This window comes from Scomber japonicus, chromosome 20 (genome assembly GCF_027409825.1).
Source record: "Scomber japonicus isolate fScoJap1 chromosome 20, fScoJap1.pri, whole genome shotgun sequence".
Taxonomy (NCBI): Eukaryota; Metazoa; Chordata; class Actinopteri; order Scombriformes; family Scombridae; genus Scomber; species Scomber japonicus.
Window position 1 is genome coordinate 7,655,532 of NC_070597.1, and position 14,564 is coordinate 7,670,095.

General features: G+C 38.9%; 1 protein-coding gene across 1 annotated transcript in view; it reads right to left on the bottom strand.

The window, feature by feature from the left end:
- Nucleotides 1-14,564, bottom strand: part of LOC128381054 (melanopsin-A-like) — a 31,729-nt gene that overhangs the window by 10,371 nt on the left and 6,794 nt on the right. The window contains exons 2-4 of the mRNA XM_053341001.1: nucleotides 9,608-9,744; nucleotides 9,248-9,381; nucleotides 1,689-1,892 (exon numbers count right to left, since the gene is read on the bottom strand). Coding sequence (XP_053196976.1) covers nucleotides 1,689-1,892; nucleotides 9,248-9,381; nucleotides 9,608-9,744 — 475 coding nt within the window. The remainder of the gene's footprint in view (nucleotides 1-1,688; nucleotides 1,893-9,247; nucleotides 9,382-9,607; nucleotides 9,745-14,564) is intronic.

The following is a 14,564-nucleotide window of genomic DNA, read 5'->3' on the forward strand; positions in this document are numbered from 1 at the left end:
AATCAACCGAAAAGTCACCATCATTGCTAGTAAGCCCCAACAAGTTGTTATATTTTGGTGATTCAAACTGTGTTGTACAGATTTATGCATTACTCACTTGTGTGTAGCAAAAGCTGTCAAGGCTTTAATATGTTACTATAAAACTTAAGTGGCTGCAAAATCCATCAGAGGAAGCAGTTCTCTCCGATTGTTTCTACTGTGGAGACATTTCTACTGTTTTGTATGCACACCAGGCAGGGACTCCTATATGGGACAACATCCTTCATTTAACACAAAATCCACAAACAAAATCGACACACATACACATAGAGATACCCTTAATACTGTGTCTTCACATATGTTTTTAACAAAATTAATTACACATATACACATAATGTTTTCTAAGAAACATACAACAGCAGTCCCACAAAAACACTCTCTGTTCTCCAGACACGGAAGGAAGCCATAAGTCACTTTTATTGCATGTTGTGTTAAGTTGTTGTGGCAGTGGGGGCTCCGAACCCCAAGAGACGTTTGAGTGTAAAACAACCCCTGAAACAGAGTGTTAGAAAGTGCCATAAGGTTCAGCAGTACATGTGCCCAACTACACATGTAGATTGTGTCTGAACAAATAGACACGTTGCCTAACCATCAATAAAATCAGTTCAATACATAAGGATTATAACTAAAAGTGATACTCTGAAGAAAAATGATTTCATGGTATAATTGGCTATGCATAAGAATGAAATATATTATATAAACATAGCCTAGCCAGTGACTAAATATTCATCACAAGGAAATTATGATAATCCATACATTTTGAAAATAAAGGTTATAAATCATATGCAGGGAACTCATTCACATTCACATGTATGGACACCTTTGAAATCTCAGGGTCAGTTTTAAATTGGTTTTATTTACATCTTCAGAATAGCACTCCTGTTGCATTGTTGCGGCTGTTACTGGGGATTCGACTCCATCAAATACACCTTTTGATCTGTGGAGATCCCCAATGCTTTATTTAATGCTCTCTGTCTACACGCAACTCTGATTACATTATGCAGCTGACACTCATCTGCATTTTCCCTTCATTATTGTAATCTCCAGCAACTTGACTGCTGACATGAGTCCCTACATAAACGATCAAGTGCATATGCGTGTGATTTTTCACCCATTGTCCCAGTATCAATTACAGTCTAAATAGCTGCTGTGTTTTGTTGGGCTCTTTGGTTCTCCCATGCATTAAAGCCCCATCTGGACAGATGTGTCCGAATTTTGAGAACAAACAACTGTTTCCTGTTATTTGGTTCAACAGCTGGGCATGCACTTTGAATTCTATGTGATGGTTCAAGAAGTAGAAAACTAACCAAAAACATGTTGATCTGTTAACACCAACACACAGTCCCACTTCGGAGCACATACAACAAAGGAAAAATAGAGCCTCAACAAATATTGTTGGGTTATAATATCAGCTACAGTAGTCTAGTCTTTTGTGTTAAAGCTGATTTTATATTAAATTGGCATGTTGGCGAAGTCAGATCTATTTGCCATACTAGTACAACCTTCAGCATGAATTTGACATACTGACAAAATGAGAACAGAGAGAGAGAGAAGTACAAAGAGAGAGCTCAAGAAACTAAATCCCTCAGAGGAATCTCGCTGATCAATAATGACTCTGCATCTAAGTCTCTCAGTCTAGTTGTACTCACTCCAGCCAAAGAAGGGTGGCAGGCTCCAGCCCATAGAGTAGACCCAGGCAGCAGCCACAATGCTCAGGGCTTTCTTGCGGGACATCGCCCCGAGGGAGGCCAGAGGCCTGGTGATCACCACGTATCGATCCACCGCAATCACCATCAGTGTCATCATACTGCAGATACCAAACAGGGCTCCACAGAAGGCATACAACTCACAACCTGGAGGAGGAGAGGTAATAACGGGCTGAAGAAGCAGTGGAGAAGAAGGATAAATATGTTTGCCCAATTTACTTTTGTCCTACGCATGTGCTATTATCTTACTAGCTAGAGAACATTGGTTGCACATATGCTGTTTATTTTATGTGGATGTAGGCTAATCACTAGTAGTTACATGTAATCTGTATTTTGACCTAGCTGGCTAACAAAGCAGACCATTTTGATTGGATTGACTCCATTCAAGCTACATTATGGTTGACAATGTGTGATAGATGAATAGACCTGAAAATAGCTGGAGCAAAGGATGATACAGTTACATTAACAGACGTCTAATGTCATGACCCGGGCTGGCAGGAACACTGTCGCAACATGAAAGATGAGATTCCCCTCTTCCCAGCTCCCAAGAACCAACAGCAACAGGGGATTTGCAGCTCTGTAGAGGTTTATTTTAAAATCTTCTAGCTTTAAGGCGGGTTAACAGCAAAAAAATAAACAAAAGGGAGCTAAAATTGAGCAGCCTAAAATTACCTACTCAAACAAAAAGGAACAAAAAGACAAGTCACTAACCTAATTCCTAACCAAAAAAAAAAAGGATTAAACAAAAATGCCATCCACCCCTCCCGAATCTGGGCTATTATGACATCAATTTTGCAAATCTATGTACAACATTTCACACAGAAACATGTTGGTTGGCAGGCTGGTTGGAAGTGGGGAGAGGACAGCCAGCGGGGGGCTGAGGGAATCTCGGAAGGCTGCATCTAATCATATTTCTGGAACAACCGACACACTCACACATTCATAACCAGTCAATCAGACAGCTGGGCTCACCTGTAGCCCATCACACACAGGATCCCCAGAGAGATGGAGAGATCCACGACACTTACACACAGGGGAATAAAGCACACACACAAATATATAGAAAACGTTCATATGATCTCGAAGTCGTAACATTACGTTTTTTTTTCACAACCACAGGCTTTTTCTTGGAATGCTCCTGAACACACCACAACCATTCATCAGCATTGCCGCCCCTTGAGCTATGTTGCTCAAGTGATGGCAATGCTGATGAGTTGATTCATTTGTCTGTTGGATATAGCCCATATTTAGGGCCAATTTGGTCCATTGGACTAGTTTTGTTCCAATCTCATCAAATGTTAGATAGGTTGCCTTCCTTGCAGACATTTTTGTTCCCAGACGATGAATCCTAATGACATTATGATCCCCCGATTTTTCATCTAGTCCAAGATTTTCTGTCACCCTAGGGTGTATTTAAATGCTAACATACTAAAATAATGCTACATCTTACATTAGCATGCTGGATGAGCTGGTGATGCATGAATAATTGATTTTTAGATATAAAAGTTAAAAGTATGACGTATTACAGCTGTTGAAAAAAACTGGTTCCCTGTTGTAATTAGCCTTTAAACATACTCAAATAAAAGTCTGGTACATACAGTAAGGTCCATATACGTGTTAGCACAGAATCAACAACATACTGTAGCATTTTCTCGACCACCACTCAGGTGGAAGTTTCACATTTTTTGCTCTTCTAGGGATAAATAAAAGACAGGGTGACGCATTCTTCACACTATTTTGAGTTCTGGTGTGATTTCTTCATGGCACTCTTATTACATTGCAACTTATTATATATTTAACATGTGTACACAACCAATTCAGAGATATGTGAGACATTGTTAAAGTCTATTAATGTCAATGCTGACAAAGAAATCATTTTCTAATAATATAGAATCTTATTGCAACCAAGCACATTTGAATTGAATTAGGAGGGAGAGAGAGTGAATAGAACAATGTGAAGGGAGGGTGCAAGGGAGGGTGGAAGGCAGCAAAGAAGAGAAATAGCAGACATACACTTGAAGGGAATGAAAAGACACGGAATAAAGAATTGGAGAGAAATGAAGGGGAGAGTAAGGGAAAATAAGGTAGAGAATGTGGAGATCCCTAGATGAAGAATGAGTTGAGGTGTCGGTTAAAGAGAAGTAGCAACAAGATAAAAGATAGATGAATGGGGGAAACAAGAGGAGGGTTGCTGAAAGTGTGGAATGTACAAACAGCATATACGTGTTTAAATATTTATCATAATAAACCTATTACACGCTTACTAAGAGTGTTTCATTGAGAGGCTACCACAGTCTCTTTTCCTTCCACAATTTAAAGGGCTGTTTTCCATAGCGTCTATCATCAAATGTATCCATAATGTGTGAAGAAATCTGATACACACATTCATACACACTTGTAGTTATGTGTGCAAGCCTATACAGTCTCTCACACACACTTACAGGAACAAAATACAAACAGTCAATCATCACTTTATCAGCTGCTGTCCCTTCAGGCTCTCAGTCTGTGATTACCACCGACTTGTCACACATCATGTAATCACAGAACCAAGTCCTCACATCCAGGCACAGGACAAAATCTGAAGTGTGCGTTGCCTGTGTGGAGAAACTCAAACAAATGCCATTCAGCCAATTACATTTTTTATCACACTGCCTGAATATCCATCGACCTGGTCATCTATGCGTGTGTTTGACAGACCCTTGTTAGTGAAGCTTATGAAGCAAATTAAATCCAGATTGGCTCCCAAGGAACCGCATATGTTTTCTGGAGAAGCACAATTAGGTCCTGGGGCATTTTGTCATAGCAGCACTGTGTTCAAGGCAAGATAATGAGTATGTAAAACATCTTAGAAATGGAAAGGTCAGTTAATAGGTCTTGCAATCAAGTAACATCCATCACTTGTCTTAATTGATGACAAAAGAAAATATAATTTAAGGTCCATATTGTAATGGCTGTGTGTGGCTGTGATGTATGACAGAAAGCACAGTTGTGGGATTGATAGGAAAAGAGATAAAATGCCATGTCATTGCCTTTATCAAAAGGGTTTGTTCTCCCTACAGGGGCCACACTGTTGGGCTCTCAGGCTCAGTTTGTCAAGCTCAGCTGTACTTTGTCAGACTTGGTTAATGTTTCCTAATATAATGCTGCAGTAAAAGAGCATATGTTAAATAAGCCCACAGTTAGCATGCTAATGTGCATTTTAACTAGAAACATGTTTTTTTTTTCAGGATTGATTTTAAGGATTTTTTTGGTCTGTATTTAAGAGTGGATGAAAGAAAGGCTGACAGGAAACAGGGAGAGAGAGGGGAATAACCTGCAGCATAGGTTGCTGGCCAGATTCAAACCACCTCTGTGATTATATGGCATGCACTCTAACCACTTGATCACCAGGGCTCTCCAAGAAACATGCTTAACATGTAACAATTAGCCTGCGTTGGTGTTTACATTCAAACCATGGATGTATTATAGAAATTGGATACTGGAGCAAAAGATGGTGCCTACTTATCTGTCTAGGGATTATGGGCGGAAAATAGCAATTTTGCTAAAACCTGGTACAATGCATATCTCATTTTATATAAGGTTAATGTTTTATCGTGCATTGTCCTTACTCAAAAGAAAATTGCTTGCCTGATGCATAAGCCAAAAAAAAGTTTGTTCAGCCCATAGACTTTATATTGTGATGATGTAACAAACTTCATTATCATTTTTCTGGGCTCTGAGAAAGTTTTGCAAATATAAAACGTTCATGGATTAAAAATTAAAAATACAAAGAGTAATACTTGACCTTGTTTGATGCTCTAGATGTCCTCTCAACAGTTTTACAGATGTCTCTTGGTCTATGGGGAAATTGCGTTCTCTCAATACATCCATGATTTGAATCTTCTCACAGTTTGAAGTTATAACATTTTTAATGTTCAGTTTAAAACTCACCAATGAATTAGTATTGTATGACGAACAACGTCACAGTGAAATAGGAGTTATGTGTTTAGATATCAGTCGCCAATCACTTTGCATTCCCTAAAGAGTGTGTTTGTGGTTTATTTAAAGTGACTACAAGGAATTATCATTTTGTGTGGATTTTAGCGGCCCCTGTGGACAAAAGTGGTAGTGTTTTCCTGGAATGAAGACTGCATTTCCCATGAGCACCACCGCCTGGTGTTGTCAAGATTTTAGCTAGCGTGTGCATCTGTTTTTCTTTACACAGATATTTGCAGGACACACAGAGATGAGGTAATGTATCAGTTAGTGTCAATGTTGGATTAATAACTGTAATAGAGGAGTATGAAACAAGGTAAACTTTGTTCATACACCAAATCTGGCAATGCATCACCTCCCTGCAGGGTTGTTTGGAGGTGTGGGCTTGTTTATTTGTACTTTACAATGTAGCTGCTGTGAAAGAATCAATAAATAACATTTTATTTATCTGATTCACTGCTTTGTTCTCACTACTGTCACTCATTCTCTTGATTCATTCTCTAGCTCACTGGACTACTGCTGTTTCTCTTTTTCTCTCATCTTTGAAAAAAATGAGTCTTCACTTCACTTTTAACGTTATTAAATGAAGAGAAATGTCCTTCCCCCATCCTCCCCTCGTCCTTTTGTACTCGGTCATGCTACAATGTAAACATAGGCTCCTCTGGTCTGCCGGCTGTAAATCATTTCATCTGATATCGCTGAGCATCCAACCCGGTTGCAGGTATTTAGAATAACTAGATAGAAATAATAAATCTTGTGATGGTCTCATCTGCTTATGTAGGTCATACACTGTAGGGGCATAATAACAATGTTTCATAACCAGTTAAAAGTTCCTTGTAGTAACTTTAATTTCCACAGCCTCCAGTTCCTCAGGTAACAACACAGTCATGGAGATATCAGTGAAGATGAACAGTTCTTTACAGCTGTTAAGTATGTGGTATCCCACTACAAATTTGTGTGATTCTCTTCCCTGCAGCCACTATTGCTTTTGAGTGATCATATCAAATGCCTCTAAAATTATACCCTGCAAAGTTTCTATCTAATAATTGTTGAGGTACTTTATTCTGGACCATCCAACTTACCTCCCGATATTCCCATCCTTATCCTTACTGCTGCTATCATTTATGTACAGATATGTAAGAGTGCATTAGATATTTAGACTTACATAAATTTGACTAAAGCAAGACAAACACAAATATATGACAAGGCTCATTTGGCCTTTGCTTTGTGATTTCCATTTACCCCCTATAACCTTGACCTCTCTTTTTATCTACATCTTCCTCTTTCTCTTGAGATGAATAGGCAGGAAGAAAAAACATAAGAAGGTTTTCTAGGTGGTTGGGGGATTGGCAGTGGTTAGAGAAGAAAGAGGCGAGGACTGACTAGCAGCCACTGCCATTGAGAGTTGAGCTGCAGATCTGAGAGCGATTGGCTGTCTTCATCAAGGTCAGGACAACTCCTGAAGGAAAACATAGCGCTTCAACTATCAGTGTTTAATCTGTGGTGTGTAGAGCCTCCATTACCGCCTCTCTATCTCTGTTCCCAGTAGGTAGGAGTACACACATACCCACTTCATTTCCTGCATTCTGGTGATTTCTTATGAAGCAATATCTGTCTTTTCCACATCAATTTATGGTGGAAATGTTTATATTTTTGTAGAGGAAAACAAAATTTAGGTGTCAACTCAAAATGTAATGAAACATAATGCACTAAGATTTCAAGGCATTCTGTATTGCTTTCAATTTTTGGTATCACAAATGTATCAGCTGATTTACAGACATCTCTTTCACAATGTAAGTCTATGGGAAGAAGTATTTTTGTGTCCAATAACATCACATGAAGTTGTAATTACACGGTTTGGTCACTGTATCAAATTGGCATCAAAGCCTGGCGCTGTTGTAAGGGCTTGGTGTGCAGCCACCTAGCTAGCATGTACCTATAGCCTGCAAATGAGGCATTTAGGGAATATTGGTAAATTGTATTTTCTACAGATAGTTTGCATGTAGGGCATATAGAGGACATCTGTAAACAGTATCATCTACCAATAGTCTGCACGTTAGGTATTTAGATGACATTTTTAAATTGTAGCTACAGAAAATGACCTGGGTTACACTCCCCCCTCTAAACTGGACGTGTCTCTGCATGCACATTGGTCACACGCCACCCCAAACTCGAAAAACATTACATAATGGTTCATTAGCTGTGATCACAACAAACAATCTAATTGGATTTGAGACTTTTTTAGGAATAAAATGTCCTCATATCTGACCTCCTACTCCTTTTCCCTTCTGGCTCCTCCATGGTTTTCAACCTGCCTGTATGCACACAGCGCCAGAGGAGAGGAGCAGATGCTGTGCCACTGCTGACAGAGATCACGACAATGTGTGTGTATATGTGTCTGTGTGTGTGTGTAAAAAAAGACACAGTACTGAAGAAAAAAGACCCACCATTAGTTACATCTTGTTATTCAGCATGTTATTCATGTTCTTATTGAGGGGACAACATTTTTATAAATATGAGGTGAAGGTATTCCCTCTGTATCCTCCAAAAACTAACCCTATGGTAACTTTAAAGTGACTAAAAATCATTTCAACAGCATAGTTAAGACAACTACTAAGATCATTGGTGCCCCTTCCTGCTGGAGATTTACCACCAACATTGTGTCCACTGCGCATCCAGCATCATCAAGAATCCCCACCACCCTCGTCCCAGCCTGTTTTCCCTCCTGTCGTCTGGGAAGAGTTGCAGGAGCATCTGTACAAAATCCAACAGAATGCTAAACAGCTTTTACCCACAAGCAGTCAGGGTCCTCAACAGACTGTACCACCCACCCAAAAGAACATACCCACCCCTGCCGACCTACCCTTTAACCCAGTTATCATTGTTGTTGACTCGTTGACATGTACCAGTTGTCAAGTTCAAACTGAAACATGCCCTTTCTCTCTAAATGCACTTTAATACACTTTGCTGCTAAATGTTCATCCTTTTTTTTCCTCTTGGGATTTTTATGTTTTTAGATATATATCTTTGTCCTTTCCGTTGTTGTTGCACTGCTAAAGGCTGGGAGGTCCAGCATTTTGTTTTGTCTTTTGTGCATGCACGTACACAAGAAAATGATAAACTAAATCTTGGATCTTGTATCTTGATTGATCAAATTTTTATACTGCAGAGTAAGCCTTTGGTGCTGCTTTTTCCTTTGTGGCATAAAAGGATGACAGAGGATAGCAGGTTTGTATGTGTTCATGTGTCTGCATGTATAGAATCTTAATTGAACTGTAGGTCACACTCTAAAGGATAAGGAAACAATACAAGTCCCTGGTGAAATCAAAGTACGTGCGTAAATGTTAATGATTTTTCTTTGTGCATGCACATGCACAAGTGAAAGAGTCTATTATATGCTTAGTATGTTTGTGAAGTTGTGATTTGCTTCCCAAGGTCGTGTTTTGGTTTTTGTGTCAGGTATTCTGCGCTGCGTTTTTAAATATAATAAGTGTAAAAATCTTACATAATAAAGTTGCATGTGTTACCTTTCCTTCCAAAGATCCACCGCTTGTGCATGCTGTTGATGAAGAAGATCGGTGTCTGGGTGAGACACATGAAGAAATCTGTGATTGCCAGATTAATGATAAAAATGTTTGATGGTGTCCGCAAACTCCGGCTCCTGCACACAAACACACACACGCACAGAGAGAGAGAGAGAGAGAGAGAGAGAGAGAGAGAGAGAGAGAGAGAGAGCTATTGAAATACCTTCATGAATATTGGACTATGAATGAATATATCGGATATCATTATCACATGTATTAATATCACCAATACACACAAATACTTGGCATTGAGTAAGAAGGAAGCTCGCTCATAACCTGAAGCTGAAATGGGGAAAAAAGTACCTGCAGAAAGCATACATGACTAGGAAGTTTCCCAAAAGGCCCGTGATGCCCACAGCAAGGATGACAACACCGATGGTGTAGTGAGCATGGTCCGGCACGTCTGCCGTTGGAAATGGGTGGCTTGGAACAAGGGAACCCTAGAAACAGAAAAAAAACAAGAAGGGATGTGTTAACAAGAAATCCTGATATGAAGTCATGATGGGATAGCAATGTAATCCAAAAACAGTGCTGATGTCACTGCTGGTCTCATGATCACTGCTGTCAAGGAAATTTGATAACTTGGTATTGTGTTTAACCCTCTTATGTTTTTTGTCATAAAAAGGTTTGTAATTGACATTTAAACACATAAATCTGTACTCCGCTATACCAATTCAACATGTAGCTATTCTTTAATGCTTACATATTACAGTAAAACACTGTATGTCAATGTTTTGGCAAGTGTGAGATAAAGCCCCTAAAGTAAGAGATAATGTACCATCCACAAATAAATTCCATTCAGATAATACAGGCAGTTTGATAGTATTTTGAGTAAACTAATTATGGTAATATTAATTGGTTTGTTGTGTTATTACAAGCTTTAAAAACACTGTCAGGGGACTTCATGCAGCATACCGTAAATAAGTGTCCTCCCTTAACAGTTGATCCTATTATAGTAGATGTTTCTTTTTTGAAGGTCATGAAGAGACTGAGTTCTATCGACCTGTCAGCAACAAAGAAAACTCTTTAAGGCTCACACTTATCTGTAAATGACAAGGTTTGAAAACTCACATTAACACAAAAGAACAAGTACAATGGCTCAGGGGCAGAGATACACTATAAAGCAGTCATGGAAGGTATTGAATATTTATATCATATACTACAGTGGAAAAAGCACTAAAAATAAATAGATGTATGTATGTATGTATAAAAATCGGATAAAAATATCTGTAATGATTCGTCATAAATATAAATTAATATATATTTTGCATGTATAGTCTTCATTTGTAAATTAGTTTGTACAGTTTTCAGATAAATGTGGTAGAGTGAGAAATGAATGTGTATTAAGTATTTTTCAACTAATGCAAATAATACATTGTTATTTGTATTTGTCTTAAGAATAATCTCATCTATATTGGATCTAACTATGACTTGCATAATGATCAATTATAAAAATCTTATTTCATACATCTTGAAATGACTTCAGAAAAGGTGTTTAGAATTGATCCTATTTATATTTCATTACATGATTTTATATTCGACCCTTTACCTTTTATATTCCTACCCTACTTGAACCAGCAGAGATGCCTTTTGAGTCCCCTCCTCATTGTTAACTCCTGTTAAACTCTGCACCTAGAGTCCTTGTATTTTCCACACTGTGTGATATACAGTGTCATAAACTCACATACTCACACACACAAGTGGTTACCAGCCCAGAGTTTATGGCCAGAGGAAATTAAGCTGTAATCAGTACGGATCAATCTCAGTGATAACTCCTCATAAAGACCCACAGGGAATATATGATGTCACGAAAGAAAATAAAACTGAGTTGAAATCCAGTGGCTGAGTGATGCTGACCTACTCAATGAACTATCAATGAACTGTTTTGAATGAAGAATGAACTCAGGTTCTAAATTATTTTTTTTTAAACTTTTGTTGAAAAGACTGTGTGTAACTGCTTTACTTTCTTTTGTAGATTTACTGCTTCATCCAGATGTGTTTCTCCTTTTTGATGTTAACTCTGTGTTCTTCTATTCGCTGGTTTAAAGAGCGTGGACATATTTATGTTGGCTCTGAATCACCTCTCTACAACATGATTTGATATGACTTCAGCTTACACTGAAATTCATTTTGTGAATTTTGATCATCATGTTGATGTACTGTACATGAGACGAAAAATATTGATCCATAGAATTTAAAATAAAAACACTGCATTTGAGTTATGAACGCACAAAGTTTTCTACCACCTTAGTCTTTAGGACACTCTAAGTCAGGGGTGTCAAACATGCAGCCCGTGGGCCAGAACCGGCCCGCCAAGGGGTGCAATCCGGCCCACTTTCCTTCCTGTGTTCTTTTCCTTCCTTCCATCTGTCCTTCCTACCTTCCTTTTATCCTTTCTTTGTTCCTTCCTTTCTTTCTTCCATCTGTCCTTCCTCCCTTTCTTCCTTCCATCTATCCTTCCTCCCTTTCTTCCTTCTGTCCTTCCTTCCATCTGTCCTTCTTCCCTTTCTTCCCTCTGTCCTTCCTTCGATCTGTCCTTCCTCCCTTTCTTCCTTCTGTCCTTCCTCCCTTTCTTCCTTCTGTCCTTCCTCCCATCTGTCCTTCCTACCTTTCTTCCCTCCTTCCTTTTGCCTCTTTCCTTCCTTCCTTCCTTCCTTCCTTCCATCTTTTTAATGATCCGGCCCACATGAGATCAAATTGGTCTGTACTGTATGTGGCCCTTGAATGAAAATGAGTTTGACACCCCTGCTCTAAGTGGTAAAAGAAGTATTCACAGGAAATAACTTACACATGTCCAGGTGTGTATTTATATTATGTGGCTCTATTAGAATATCTTTGAATCATTTGGAGAAAAATTATTTATCTTACCCTTAATTGCAGCCCATTTGTTCAGCCTCTGTCTGAAACAGGTTGTTTTAGATATTGTCTCTTTAAGGCCCCCCTCCTTGTGAGCCCACTCTGTTCTGATTGGTTAGCTCCTGGAAGCTGCATCTCGGCAGACTTCTCGCTCAGGAGGCTACATAATAGTGGTATGTTTTTTTTTCTCCTTACTTTAAATTGAAACCTCTCAAATACTGTACATCTGTGCATGTTCGAGCCATAATCTGATCCTCAATATGTGAGTGTACAATAGGAACAACCTTAGCAACAAAGACTGTAACTGAATGTAACAGATGGCTGTTTTACGTGAACAATCTAACATCACCAGCAGTTAAAGCTTGAAAGGAGCCTTTTTACCTGTTCTTAGCCTACATTTAACAGAGATATCCAAAATTATAACGGTATATAAATAACAGAAAATCAAAAAAAAAACGCATATGTCCCCTTAAAGTAAAAGAAGCAATACTACAATACACAAATACACCATTGCATTCATGCTTTGAAAATAGTGCTTATGTAAAAATATTTAAGTATTATTAGCATTATGCGTTTAGTGTAAAAAATAAATGCATGTTTCTATTATATTATTGGATTTTTACTACTGATGCATTCATGCGAAATCAGAATCTGTAGCTCATAATTGAAGCTGTCAAATAAATGTAATAGAGCAAGAATTGCAGCACAGTAGGAGTGTAAAGTAGGATACAATGGAAGTACTCAAGTAAAGCACATGTACCTCAGATGTGTAGACTACATAAGTACAGTACTTAAATAAATGTGCTTACTTACACACCATCACTGTACCATTAACTTTTTGTCAATGGTTTTCACTTGACAGCAGTATTCTGCATCACAGAGCACACAGGTCCACTTGAGAATTCATTTCAGAAAGGTTTTCCACACACCCATGCATTAACCTTTTTCTTGTGACTCTCACTGTGTTTTTCACAAGCAGATGCACAATAACATCCACAAACAGAAACATACCCGCCAGGACTCTTCCTTAGTGTTCAACTGGAACACACACACATCTCCTTTCATTAATCCTGGCAGCCACACTTAAGCATTCATGTGTGTGTCTGTCTCTGTGTGCGTCTGCTTACACACATGTGCTTGAGTGTCCAACATCTGCTTCAGTAGTCCTACTTTTCTGCAGAGTCACAAGCTCTCATTACTGAAAGGAGGCCGTTTGAATGGTGTCATGAAAAGTGATTGAGTGGTTATGTAAGCAAATAAGTGAAAAGGTTGTGGGGATGTATTGCTGAAAGAGGGGACAAGTGCGGTGAAGGTGGTATGCAGATATGTGTGTATGTGTGTGTGTGTGTGTGTGTATGTGTGTGTGTGTGTGTGTGTGTGTGTGTGTGTGTGTGTGAATGTGTGGAATATAAACACACGTAGATCCAGTCTGACGCCGCCAACAGTGATGTGGTGGATCACACTCAAGGTCTCTCTCCCCGCCTGCTTCATTTCTTCCCCAGTCTGTCTGTTTCTCCTTTTCACATGTTTGCTGCTCTCCCTGATGGATCTCTCTCCTCTCTGCTACCAATGCTGATTCCCGATCCTTATTGATTCCCGCCTTCAAGACTATTCCTCAATTCCCAAAATCTCTCATTCACTCCTTTCCTCCTTCTTGCTTTCTCTCATGTCGTGTGTTTCCCAGCTCAAGCTGCTCGGGGCCAGATTAATGCAGATCACACAGCGAGGAGGAAGGAGATGCACAGTGAGCAGCAAGCAAAGGCAGCAGGGCATGCAAGTCCATGTATTGGTGTGGGATTTAAAGCTGGAAATGGTGGGTGTCTGTATCTCTGAGATGGGCACACATTTGTACTGTAAGTCTGTGACCACGTGCTGAAGCCAAGGTACCAGTGGGTTTTTTTTCATCAGTGGGGAGAGCAAGTAATATAAATGTAAATCGTTTTGTGGCTGTCTAATGCACAGTGATTTAAGATTCAAAGACAAATAAATTGAGATAGAGAAGGACAAAGATTTGTAAGACAAAAAGGGAGCGAGAGACAGAGTGAGAATTACACGTCCACTGTTGGAATTAAATAGGAATTAAAAAAAAGGAACACATGCCTGTACATACAATGATAAATAGCCATGCACACTTGGATATGCATGCTTAAACATTTACAAAGACATGTAAATGCATGTAAATGCAAAGACGTTTGCTTATAGGCAACATACTGTATGACACACACACACATACACACTCGTGCTTGTGTGCATGGATAGAAAATGTAGAAAACATCACTATGACAGCCAAAACTAATTGACTTAAAGGCTCATTTACAACAAAGAAATGTATTCATTCACTAGAAACAAGTATTTATAATCTGTGTCAGGTCTGTTTTAACAGATAGCTGTGGAACAATGTAAT